Genomic DNA, 12,858 nt, shown 5'->3' with positions numbered 1-12,858 from the left:
GTCTATCCCCTACAATCTCTACCTGGAGGTTCATTTAAACAAATACAGCAAAATCATCAGTGGGTATTATTAAACCTTCTTGTTGGTGAATTTGTGTATCATTTTTGGTATCTTGGTTTGTCATAAAGCTATTTTGTTATTTTTTATAGTAAAAAATCAAATACCGAAACACTATGAGTATTATCTTGCCATGCACACATACAGTGTTTTCCACCTGTTTCTAGTTGGATGTGTTAGCATTAGCTCATTCTGTGGCATTGCACTGTGGACACTACATCTGTGCACTATATTGCTGCAGGAAATGCTTAATCTATTTTGTCTCTTCATAGGAAGAGCAGTAGGTCCAAACTCAGCTTTCAGGAATCAATAGGTGGAAATTAAAACAATTTGTTCAACAATTTAGAGACCCAATCATACATATACTTTATAGTTCTGATTCAGGACCTTCAGTATTTGGAGTAGCTTGTGAAAAATACATTGCGCTAAATTTAGAGGGCTACAGTCGTTATTTCAATGTGTCAGATACCTGTTTAATTAACATTTATGTAAATATATCATAGGACAAAGGGCAAACTGACAAAGAGTCTGGGTCGGTATGTATAGTGAGTTACTGATGAGGGAAGTGGGAACAGGTGTGAAGATGGGTGGGGCAGTCAGGTGATGGGGAAAGGAGGGAAAGTCCGTCTGGTGGGTGGAAGGAAAGTAGCAATGAAGGGAGCTGGGGCTGGAGAGGAGGGACAGGGACAGACGGTGACATTTCATTGCTAGAAAAGCTGGAAGCTAAACTGTACAGTAATACTGTCGGTTTTAGGTTGAAGTTTAAATTATTTAGTAATTAAAAGCATTGAAAATTCTAAAAGAAGAAATGCTTTGTGCTTAAAAGGTAAAAAAAATCCTTAAATAACATAACATTACGTAGTAGTTGACTGAAAAACATACAGATTAATAAATAAATCAATGCAGAAATAAATATATAAAATAATAAATTACTAAATATTGCATAAAGAAAATTATAAATAAATGCTGAAATAACTACAGAAATAAATAAATGCAGAACTAAATGAGTAAATACAGAAATGATTGAATAAATACGGAAATGAATAAATAAATATGGAAATGAATAAATATATAAATGTCTTTAATTTATTTCTACATTTTCATGCACCTACATTTATATATATTTTTGTATATCTGTGTCTTGAGTTAGGAGGTCCTCAACTGAGCATGCAAAAATGTAAAATTTGACTTTTTAGTAGTTGTTACAGTCAAGCATACAAAATACATACACAAATATGAAGAATGATGTCTACAACAAATAAATTAATGTTTTTATTTATTTATTTATTTTTTGCAGTTCTTTCAAGAAATTCTTCAAATCAACAGCTGCGTACCCAATTACGTAACTTTACAACAGCATGTCCTGGGTTTTTCCCAAAAACTCATATTTGAGTGGTGACTCACTGTAGTAGATACAGTGAGTCTCAGGACAGTTTTCCTATAATTACTACCACATTACATGGTGTCACGCTGATATATTAATGCTGATATATTGATAATATTGATAATAAGTATATCTTAGAAGTTCTGAAATGTTTCTGGTTGTTATAACTTGGAAGTTTAAGTTGACCCAATTTGACTTAAACACTATTAATTACACAAAAAGGTCTGTGGATTTCACGAAATAGATTAACATTTTTCTGTGCAATTTCAAATTTCAAAGAAGAGTTGGTTGAGTTTCAATAGTACATGTCAGCACAGCATGCTACTGGCTTCAGATTAAATCTAAACCTGACATGTAAAACTAGCTTGGTCGGACCACCCAGACACATCTGAATTAAATGCAAGTTCAGGCCTGTTTACTGGCAACTGGCAAAAACATATTGTAGGAAAGGAAGGAAATCCCCAACTGAAAGAGAGGTAGAATATGGGCATGTTGATGGAACGTGGGTTAAGCAAAACTTAAATATTATATGTATGTATATTATATGCATTTGAAGGAAAAAGCAGAGAGAAGCATCAGGTCAGAGTTGTGATATTTACTCATAGCAGCAATATGCAGAGGGACACTGGCTGTTCCTGGAACCACCACATAAACAAGCAGCAGAGGAATCCCTTTTCTTTGTGTCATAGTGGTTAAAACCAACTTGTTACTGCTGTGGAGGGTCAGCAGTCAGATTTCACTGGATCCATGAGAGCATGTTGACGCTTGGAGTTCTTCCCACAGTGCCTGCACAGCTTTCACACACACCTGCATGCCTACACGGGGTTTCTCTGTAAGGTTTTCCTGCAGTGGGTTTGTTTTCATCTCTCAGAGCATTCAGCCTTTGTTATTGTCTGTGCACACCTGGCAGATGTCGCCTTAAAACAAGCTTGTCGCCAGCTGGCTTAGATTTAAATGTACCAATCCAAATACTGTGTCATTTTGTACCTGACAGATTGAGATCAAGTCTTTTAAGACTGTTAATCTTTTGGGAGGATGAACACTAAGCGCACGTAAAGTGTAGTCCTGGTTATTTTTTCTAATTTTAAATCAACTGTTCTCATTTTGGAACAAACGTCCATACATCGCCTTGCCTGCAGCTGTTGGAAACAAGGTACAGACCGTTTGGACAAACACCAAGTGTCCTGTTGTTGGCTGCAGCAACCAACACATAATCAGAATCAGAATCAGAATCAGAAATACTTTATTGATCCCCGGGGGGAAATTGTACAGTACCGGTGCTCCCATTCAAGAGTAGAAATGTAGCATAATTTAGAACTAAAAGTATGTACAAAATATAAAAATAAGAAATAAGAAAATAGAAAATAAAAAATATACACATTTACAGTATTTAAGTCTTCATGTACACCCATCATCTGAGGATGTGAAGACCCAGTGGATTCAATTTATATTTGATGGAAATTTGTAGTTCTTCAAGCACATAATCAAGTTACTTTGTAAGATCAGTAATCATCTGTGTTTGGAGTTGGTGGACTCCCGTAGGAGCTCATCAATCAAAGCAGACTGGGCTTTTCAAGACTGGGGGGGGGCTTAAAGAGACAGCTGTTAAAACAGTATGAAAACATCATTTCCAGCTCATTTCCAGCTCTATATCTTTATTCTGTGACACCACTAGAGTAGCTTTGCATGATTCACAGATCAAATAAGTCCTTATTCATCTTATTCTGGCCCTTCATACAGCCCCTCAGTTCACCCTCTGTCTGACACAAGCCGTTTGAGCTCCTGTCTCTTCAAGGCCCGCCTCCCTAAAAGCCCACTTTCTTCTGATTGGCCAGCTCCCTGCAGGGAGATGCCTCTGTGCTCTGCGCGCAGCCCGCACTGCTTCAAACTCGAGCCGCAGTGGTCGACTGCATGACAGCAACAGTAACTTAGCTTGGAAAATAGAGATATGGGGTACTGAATTTGATGAACTTACTGTTTATCAGACCACAAATGAGACAAGAAGTAGGTTGAAAAGACGATAGATGCTGCTGGAGCTGAGTGTTTCTGGGGGCTGGGCCTCACTAATTACTGTACAAAAACACACAAATTTGGTGACACTCGATCATTTTATGGAGAAAAAGTTTTCTGGTTTTCCCTCTGGAGTTTCTTGATGGACAGAAAGCTTTATAAAGTAACTGCTAACTGCTGCTAACTGTAGCTGCCGTTACCTCAGTTCGCTCTGAGCACAAGGGGAGTGTTGGTGTTTAAGCCACCAGCACAGGAGTTTTGGACCGCCAGGAGGAGGAGGTTTTCAGTCCCGGGCTCCAGATGGTCATCTGCCCTGAGCAGATGATCATCTGAGGAAATATGGGATGTATTACGTAATACATCTCATGAAAATAGACCAAAAAGCAAACGGATCGCTCTGAGCAGTCTGTGAGCAAGACTGTGAGCTTTTCGCTGTCAGGGATTACTTTTCCATATACGTTTTCCTCATTATTTGGCAACTTTGGTAAGGTTTAATAGGATTACCCAACATTGTAACACTATGTATATGACAGAAAATAAGGAAAAGCCTAATAGGTCCTCTTTAAGAGGAAACCACTTCCATAGGTATTTATTATATTATTTATATATTTTGATTCCTTCTGAGTATAGTTTTAGAGCACTTTTTTGTTTTTTTTGCAGATCTCCAAAGAGGTGTTGTATGGCAGTCACAGTCCAGTCCACACCCTGTCGTCATCCAGCCGTGGCACCCTGCACAGCCTGCAGGGCTCCATGTCCCCACCCATGGTCCGGTCCATGCCCTCCTCTCCCTCCAGGATGGCGTATGGTGGGGGGAATACAGCGGGGCCAGGGCTAGTGGATCCAGGCAGCGCAACGTTACCACGGGAACGCCTGTCAGGGGCGGGGCGATCCAGCGCCTTGTGCACCAACAGCAGTGCCATACTAGAGAGGAGAGATGTGAAGCCTGGTGAGATGGAATGATCAATGATTGATTCATTATTACAAGCTTACAAAATGCAACGTGCATATTTTTTACGATGAAAGGAAGTACAAGCAAGTCAAGTCAAATCACCCAAAATTACAAATTTGCCTCAGAGATCGTTACAATCTGTACATTACATTACAAGGAATTTGCCGTGGTCTGAAGGTGCTATTGTTTTAGAACAATAGTAGAATATAAAAGGTAAAATAAGAATAAAAATAAGAATAAGATAAATAAATAACAAACAGTGCAATTATTCATAGATCGGTGTCTTATGTGTCCAAAGAGTTTTTTATTTAGTGCAGGGAACCGTTCTGACAGCTGTCTCAGCAGGGATATTCAACTAAAATTCGAAGAGGTCCAGTTAGGGAAACTTTCCTCAAGCAAAGGTCTGGAACATCATAATGTCTAACTTAGTGTGATATATATTGAAGTAGCCTAGTAGTTGTATCAACGTCTGCATTTAATCAACAACTGACTGTCAAATCAAATAAAGAAAGTACAATTCAAAAACATTTTGACAATATTTATTGTCACTTAACATTGAACTATACAGATATATAATACTGTAGATATGTATAATGTTCTTCTCTCATTAAGTAAAAGAAGGGCTGCGTTTAAATATAATATATATCTAAATAGAAAGAATAAATAAAATAGCTTTCGAAAAATTGTGCATCTTAAAATAAAGTGCTTAATTTTAGAAAAATAAAATAAAGTGTAGCAGCAGCTTGAGTTTCCCTTTTTCTTTGTTAACTGTTTCACATCTTGACAGTCTCAACCAATTTCACAATAAATAATGTGTCTTCTCTCCCTCCCGCTCACTCGTCTCTCTGTCTTCTCTCCCTGTATCGTTCACTCGTCTTATCATCTGTCACTCGCCTCTCACCTCTCTCGTCTGTCTGTATTCAGAGTTGCAATGTTTATCACCTGGAATGCACAGATTTGATTGGCTGAGTAGCATCACGTGGGCTGGCTTAACTCGTATGCAATTGGTCTGTGAGTTTCCTGATCCACTAAACCAGTACCGTAAAGACTAGAAAAGCTGCGCCGGTTAAAATAGAAGCGCCCCGTCAAACTTTTAAGACCGCGGTCCGCCTGTTAGTGACCTATGATGTATAGTGTATCAGTGGCGGCTGGTGACTCAAAGAATTTGGGAGGACAGTAGGAAAAGCAACCCAGTGTGACAAACTGGCGGTAAAGCAATAGATTGATAATTTCATACAGTAGCTTATAACATAGATTATAACGTGCAACGAAGTTAACTCCTTCAGGCTCTCCAGGAGGGGTTGAGAAAAGAGCAACTCAGGGTGTGTTGAAGCTGCCAGCGAACAGGTTACAGAGTTAAAGTTAGGAACCTAAAGCTGCTTTCTGGATCAGACAGATTTCAGTCAAACTCCTTGCATTTCTTTTCTGACAAACAGACTCCATCACTGCCTATGCCGAGGCAATCATTGTAGTACAGCAGGGAGGGTTTGAGCTTTTTTGCCATCAGTTGCAAACCTGGCCCGACATCAGGTTTGGTGCTTGCGTGCTAAAAAAAGTTTTAACAGCAGTTAAGCAATAGTGCAGCAAACCTTTCAAACAATACCTTGTATGGGTGGCATGGTGGCGCAGTGGTTAGCACTGTTGCACAGGACGTAAAGCCCTAAGCCCCTAAGTTACTCCCGATGGAGACCAACACTTTGCATGGCAGCTCGGTTGCCATTAATCTGTGAGTGAATGGGTGAATAAGATTTAGCTGTAAAGCGCTTTGGCAACCGTGAAGGTTGAAAAGTGCTATATAAGTGAGATCATTTACCATTTATGAGTGGTCCCACTGCACTGGTCTCTCTCAATTATTCAGCTTCAAGACTGATTGGACTATGTTTTTGTGTGTGTGTGTGTGTGTGTGTCAGATGAGGATGCTAGCAGCAGCATGGCCCTGGTGGTGCGTGGTGAAGGAGGACCACATTACCCAGACTCCTACTGCTCCTCCCTGCAGGACGGAGGAGGAGGTCGCCTCAGCATCGCCTCCTCCCAATGCAGCGCTCCTCCCTCGCTTACTGCAGACATGGTGGATGCTGGGCTCACAGGGATCCCAGGGGGGCTGCAACAGTACCGGGCCTCCATTAAACCCCTGATGGGCTACGGAGAGAGCATGGAGCACCAGACCCGTTCCCTTCACAGGTACACACACTGTTTCAAACCCAATGCAGACACATATACAGTGTCTTCCTTTGGAAACAGCGACACAAACATTGAACTTAACCTCAGAGACATGTGACACGTCGGAGTTCTCCATACTGTTCAAAGGTGATTGTTTCTGTCATTTCTGCTTCATTCGAGCGTGTAGGGCAGGTGAGATCAGGATGTAATGAATCCGATTCAGCCTGCTACCATAGCAATGTCTTGCTTTGCGGTCATACATTCTCCACCGCCATGCTGAGAAAAAATCTTCAATCAGATTCAGAAATGGGGAATATGCTGGCGGAAAAAGAACAGTGAACCTGGGGTGGTCATTGAACCAGTCGTGAAACAGGAGCAACCAAATGGAAACTCACACTATCCCAAATGACAACATATTGGGTTGGCTCGGGTTGCCCTGGCTCCCCTTCTTGTTGAAGAATGTTATTGTGCAGTTGTGCCATATTGTGTGGACCCACTTTGATATGGTGGTGGAGAACGCCACAATTGCTGATGGCTGCACGTAGGGTGATGTTGCCTCCCCTCTGGCTAGGAACGTGTATGATGGAATGGTGACCAATAATGTTGCACCCCCTTTTGCGCTTCTTTGTTAGATTGAACCCTGCCTCATCGATTAAGATGTCCTCATGTGGGTCGACCATGGCATCCAGCTCAAAGTTTCTCTACAGAAGATAAAAAAAACACTACAAATACAGTACTGTAGTGTACTGGATTACATGCATCGTTTCCTCTTAATCCCTGCGTGTGTGAAGGTAATCTAAATCAAAGGAGGGCGCCCAGGAGGCATACTGATAAGATGCTCGAACCACCTCAACTGGCTCCTTTTGACATGAAGGCTCTACTCAAAGCTCCCTCAGGATGTCAGAGCTCCTCACTATCTCTAAGGCTGAGCCCAGCCACCGTGTGGAGGAAACTCATTTCGATGCGTGTATCAGCAATCTCACTCTTTTGGTCACTATCCAAAGCTTGTGACCATAGGTTAGGGTTGGAATATAGACCCACTGGTAAATCGAAAGCTTTGCCTTCCGGTCCCTCTTCACCACGACGGTTATGAACAACGCGCGCATTACTGCTGCCGCCGCACCAATCCACCTGGCAATCTCACACTCTCACACATTTTACCCTCACTTGTGAACAAGACCCCAAGATACTTGAACTCCATCGCTTGAGGCAGGAATTCACTCCCAACCCAGAGGGAGCAATCCACCATTTTCTGGCAGACAACCATGGCCTCAAACTTTGGGGTGCTGACTCTCGTCCTGACCGCTTCACACTCGACTGCAAACTGCCCCAGCATGTGCTGTGGGTCACAGTCTGATGAAGCCAACAGAACCACATCATCTGCAAAAAGCAGAGACACAATTCTGAGGTCTCTGAACTGGACACTCTCCACCTCCGGCTGCACCTTGAGATCCTGTCCATGAATATCACAAACAGACTTGGTAACAAGGGACAACCCTGGCGTAGGCCAACACCCACTAAAAACGTATTTGACTTTGTAGCGAGAATACGGACACTGCTCTCACTTTGGTTATGTAAATATCGGATGGCTCGTAGCAATGGCCCCAGTACCCCATACTGCGCCAGCAGCCCCCACAGGATCCCCCAATGCATAAGCACAAATCTCATGTTATGTAGGCTATGTATTTTGAGATGTTACTGTTTAAGGGCGCAAAATATGGGAGGAGGGAATGGAGATGTATACAAACAGCTGCTGCACCTGATTATTACTGCTGACCCTAACAGCAGCTGAGGAAACGCAGTCTTAAACTTGATGTCTGGGAAAAGCAGGTATAACATTTAATAAATAACGCCAATTTATTGAATAGCAAAATAAGTGGTGAGTGATAAAAACAATACAAATCTGTCAGTGACAGTAGTAAAGAATATAAGAATATATGGAATGCAGTATTACTATATACTGTCACTGTACGGGGGCTGTCAGATTTTTCACAACTTTCAAAGGCGTTTGTAATTCACTCCCTGATCTGCTGAGTTAACAACATTTTGGCTTTCTTTTGCACTGCATTACTTTCCAGACATGAGCAAAATGTGTCCAACAGCCCTACTTTTTTTTTTTTTACTTCTGTTGTCTTAGTAAATACTACATTAAATTAAAACATTGCAGTAATGCATCATTGTGTCCCAGATGGTAAATAAATATAGGTAAATATACCCCTTGGTGATGGTGATGGGAAGATCTGATCAGTGACATCAGCTGGAGTAGCGATTGATTGGAATAAAGACGTGCAGACATGTGGGTAGTAGTATTTTTACATGTGGGACCCACCGCACTGTGTTCATGTAATCAGGTGTGTATGAATCCATCCATTGTTCCATCTGTTTTTCCCCGATCCAGACAGAAGAGCAAGAAGTATGGAGACAGCCAGCTTCCTCCACTGGGAACTAAAACCGCGCCCCCTTCCCCTCACAGAGTCAGTGAAGTCAGGATGATTGACGGACAGATCATTGGAGGGGTGGGCCTGGTGTCTCCAGAGAGGATGTCACCAATTCGCCGGTCCCTGCGACGGGACAGTAATGGGGCCACAGTGGAGATTGTAAACAGAAGCAGAGGAAGTGGCTCGTCGTCCTCTACCTCGTCTGTTTTTGTGGACAGCCCTCTGGGACAACCTGAGAGACTGTTTCAGGGTCATGTGACTGCCAGCAACGCCCAGAGGTGAGCTGAGAGCCAGTGTAATCCTCCTACCTCATTGTAAGCACTTTACTCAATGAAGAATAGGCCCACTGATTCTCCCTGGCAGATCTCTTCAGAGCTGAAGTAGTCTAACACAGTGCTGAACACAGGAAACATAAATCACAAACTTAACTTCAAGTCACCCAATCTGAACCACAAAATTGATATAATTTCGCCCCTTGTATTTATATATTTAGCCTGTGAAAGTTCCTTTGACTGAATGCCCTTTGGACTGGCAAACATTACAGTAGTGCCTTAGAGGTACTGTGTGGAGTTTTTGACCATTAGTAGTGCTATGTTTTTACAAGTAAATGGTAATGGTAACACCATACCATATAACATCATAACATATCTATAACAGGATATATAACAGGATCCGACAATAAATAAAATGAATTGATGTCGAAGTGATGTCGGTGAGGAAGAGGAATGTTTTTTTGGCTTTTGCCTTTCATCCTTGACATTATCTCTAAATGTCACAAAGGTAGTATCTGTGTTACTGACTGTTTGGCTAGCTAGCTAAGGTGGCTAGGTAACGTTAGCTTGTGGTAGTTCTTAGCGATTTAGATATTATAGAGCTACCACATTTTTCAAACGTGTGAAAACGCTACATGATGGTAATATAGATGTCACATGATGGATGCAAAATTCTCTTTTCAGTGAGAGAATGAAAGCAATGGAGGAGCAAATAGCCAGTCTTGCAGGTCTGGTGCACCATGCTCTGTCTATGGGACCAGATATTCCAGGAGCCAAGGAGGCTGTCAGGTCTGTAACATCTGCCTTTATCCCTTCAAACCAACAGCAGCTTATACAGCAGCAGAAATTCAGATAAGTGAACACATCCAATATGTTCATCCATGATACAATATGTGCACCCAACAATGGTATGTAAAGTAATTGATATAATTGAACCTGGAAATAATTCTGTGCAATAGAATAGGCCTTTACTGGATATTTCTGGATTTTTCAGGTAATAGCATGAAATTAGTTCTTTATACTGTATAAACCCTGGCAGGACCAGGGATATTAACTATCTGTGTGTCTTTCCAGTGCGACTGCTGGGCACAAACCCCTCAACAACAGACCAGGTGAGGTTTTTTTAGGAAACGATGGTGATTACCTTACATATTATGCTCTGAACAGGATGATAACCTTCAAATCACCTTTCTTTGACCTTCAGGAGTGTCATCTGATCCTCGGAACCCTGCTGCTTTGATCGACAGCCTCAGCCCTGCCCCTCTGGCTCTCCAGGCCCCTCCCTCTGACATGGGCCTGCAGCAGAGCTTGGTGTCAGCAAAGAGAAATGTCTGCGAGCTGCGATTGCAACTCAACCAACTCAGACACTTACAGGTACCTGTGTACTCACTGATTCTAATCAACGCAACATAAATAATCATCATCATAACAACAACAATAATAATAAAATTGAATAGAAATTGATGCAAAATGACCACTCTGTAGATGACATTGTAGTTAATGTGGAAAGAACAGTATACATTATATATACAGTATGGGGATTACAGTGAAGTGATGACAGATTTGTGTTAGCACAACTGACACGCCGCAACATACTGTGTGAACTATGTGTGGGGGTATGGGAAGTTAGAGCGCCTGAGTCATGTGTCATTTCCGAGAGAAACACAATCTGTGGGTGGGGTTTAGTTATGAGATGGATTTAAATTAAATTCTTAAGATGTGATTGGATCACTCAAACGTGGGCGGGGTTTAGCACAATGAGGAGCTGTAGAGAGATACTGAGCTGTAGGAACGTTCACCTCCACCCACGCTGTTAGATCGGGAGGAGGAGGGTGAAATTAATAAATTAGACCTCAACCACACTCTGGAAATGTAAACAAAGTTTTTGCCAACTGAAATACACACACACACACACCTCTCACTCACATATTGTTGCTAGCTGCTAGCTACCCACAAGCTAACATTCAGGTGTGGTTTAATATGATGGGCGGGGTTAACTCATCACCTCAAATCACATTTGATTGGATACCCAAGTCATCAAAAATGTTTGTACGTTTTACAGGAAAAAGAAAGAAGAGGAATCTGTTAAAAAAAGAACCAACAAAAAAACGATTTGTTTGGCACATACAGCATTTAGCAACAAGATATACATGAACAATCACAGGGATAATGTATTTTTAATTCCACTGTCTTTAAAATACTTAGATACTTATCTAATTAATATCATGACTGATATAGTTTTCCATGGTAGCTCGCAATAGTTCTCTCACACAATCATACTGTAAATGTACATGAAGTGACTTTATTAAACTGTATTCTGTGTTTTCTTTTACACACTGTTTCTTACTCATGCAGTAACATACAACAGCTAGTAATATAGTGTTTTTGTCTCATATGGTATCCGTATAATATTAGTCTTATTAGTTTTTATTGTTCAGCCTTCCTCACTTTCAGTGGTATATTCATAACAAACATCCATCAGGAAGAGTGGAGAAGACAGCCACAGCGACGATATTGTTCATGTGAGTCCCTGTGCAGAGTTTCAGAGTCCTTAAAGCGCAGAGAAGCACCCTGTGCAGTCTGACTCCACCTTTTTCCCACCTTCACCTAAAACTTGCAATGTCCGATGGATCCAACCATATAAAAGGGTTAGAAATCTAGATAGAGCATCTGTTCATTAGATTGTCAAATATGTCTAAACAGTTTCGCTTCAGCGAGACAGTTGAGGGTTAAAAATATGATTGTATTCAGTACATTTCATGGCAATTTGTTTATTAGATCACTTATGTTTAAATGTTTGCTATTTGGTGGTCCTTGGGAAATGTCATAGGGTTACCACTACTTTAGGATGTATCCTTCCGAGATCATAAAAAACTCTGAGCTAACGTCATAGAAATCAGACGGTGGCAGTATATGAAAGGTCCTGGGGCCATCACTATCATCTTCTGCCGACAATAATATCCACACTAAATTTTATGGCAATGGTCCAGTAGTGCTGAAATTTGGACCAAACTGTTGGAGGGACAGACTGAGCAGGCCTCACTACTAGCCAAGCAAAAAAAACACTGTTGTTGAATCTTAATTCCCGAGATGTTCCATGTGTTCCAGCTGTCAAACCAGGAGAGTGTGAGTTCGATGCTGCGGATGGCAGGTCAGGAGCTGGTGGTGTTGATGTGTGATAGGCTGGCTCAGTCTGAGGAGGCAGCATACAGACGGAGGGCTGAGATGGAGGAGGAGAGGATCCACTACCTGGCTACAGAGGAGAGAATACTCACACAGCTCAAGTAAGACTTGCATGGCAGCTCGGTTGGCATCGGTGTGTGAATGGCTGAATGAGAACAAACTGTGTAGCGCTTTGGGAACCATTAAGGTTGAAAAGGGCTATATAAGTCCATTTCCATTTACATATTGCTGTGTTATACTACATTTCAGGTTTGACCATTAACCATTTACCAGTAATCAACACTCGTGGACACAGCCACTGTTGCTTCTTTGGCTCTCAGCCCTGTCCTACAACTGATTCAGTTCAAACTTCTTCTCATCCCTCCCAACGCCCTCCTAAAGCAGCCCCCCCTTCTACCTCACCCA

General features: G+C 41.6%; 1 protein-coding gene across 1 annotated transcript in view; it reads left to right on the top strand.

Moving 5' to 3' along the window:
- The window catches only part of kiaa1217 (KIAA1217 ortholog), a 116,456-nt gene that overhangs the window by 74,343 nt on the left and 29,255 nt on the right, over positions 1 to 12,858 (top strand). The window contains exons 6-12 of the mRNA XM_070918901.1: positions 4,112 to 4,397; positions 6,311 to 6,581; positions 8,959 to 9,276; positions 9,955 to 10,059; positions 10,345 to 10,382; positions 10,475 to 10,644; positions 12,379 to 12,554. Coding sequence (XP_070775002.1) covers positions 4,112 to 4,397; positions 6,311 to 6,581; positions 8,959 to 9,276; positions 9,955 to 10,059; positions 10,345 to 10,382; positions 10,475 to 10,644; positions 12,379 to 12,554 — 1,364 coding nt within the window. The remainder of the gene's footprint in view (positions 1 to 4,111; positions 4,398 to 6,310; positions 6,582 to 8,958; positions 9,277 to 9,954; positions 10,060 to 10,344; positions 10,383 to 10,474; positions 10,645 to 12,378; positions 12,555 to 12,858) is intronic.

Source organism: Enoplosus armatus, chromosome 14 (genome assembly GCF_043641665.1).
Source record: "Enoplosus armatus isolate fEnoArm2 chromosome 14, fEnoArm2.hap1, whole genome shotgun sequence".
NCBI classification, from domain to species: domain Eukaryota; kingdom Metazoa; phylum Chordata; class Actinopteri; order Centrarchiformes; family Enoplosidae; genus Enoplosus; species Enoplosus armatus.
This window is presented reverse-complemented; position numbering and strand designations above follow the sequence as displayed.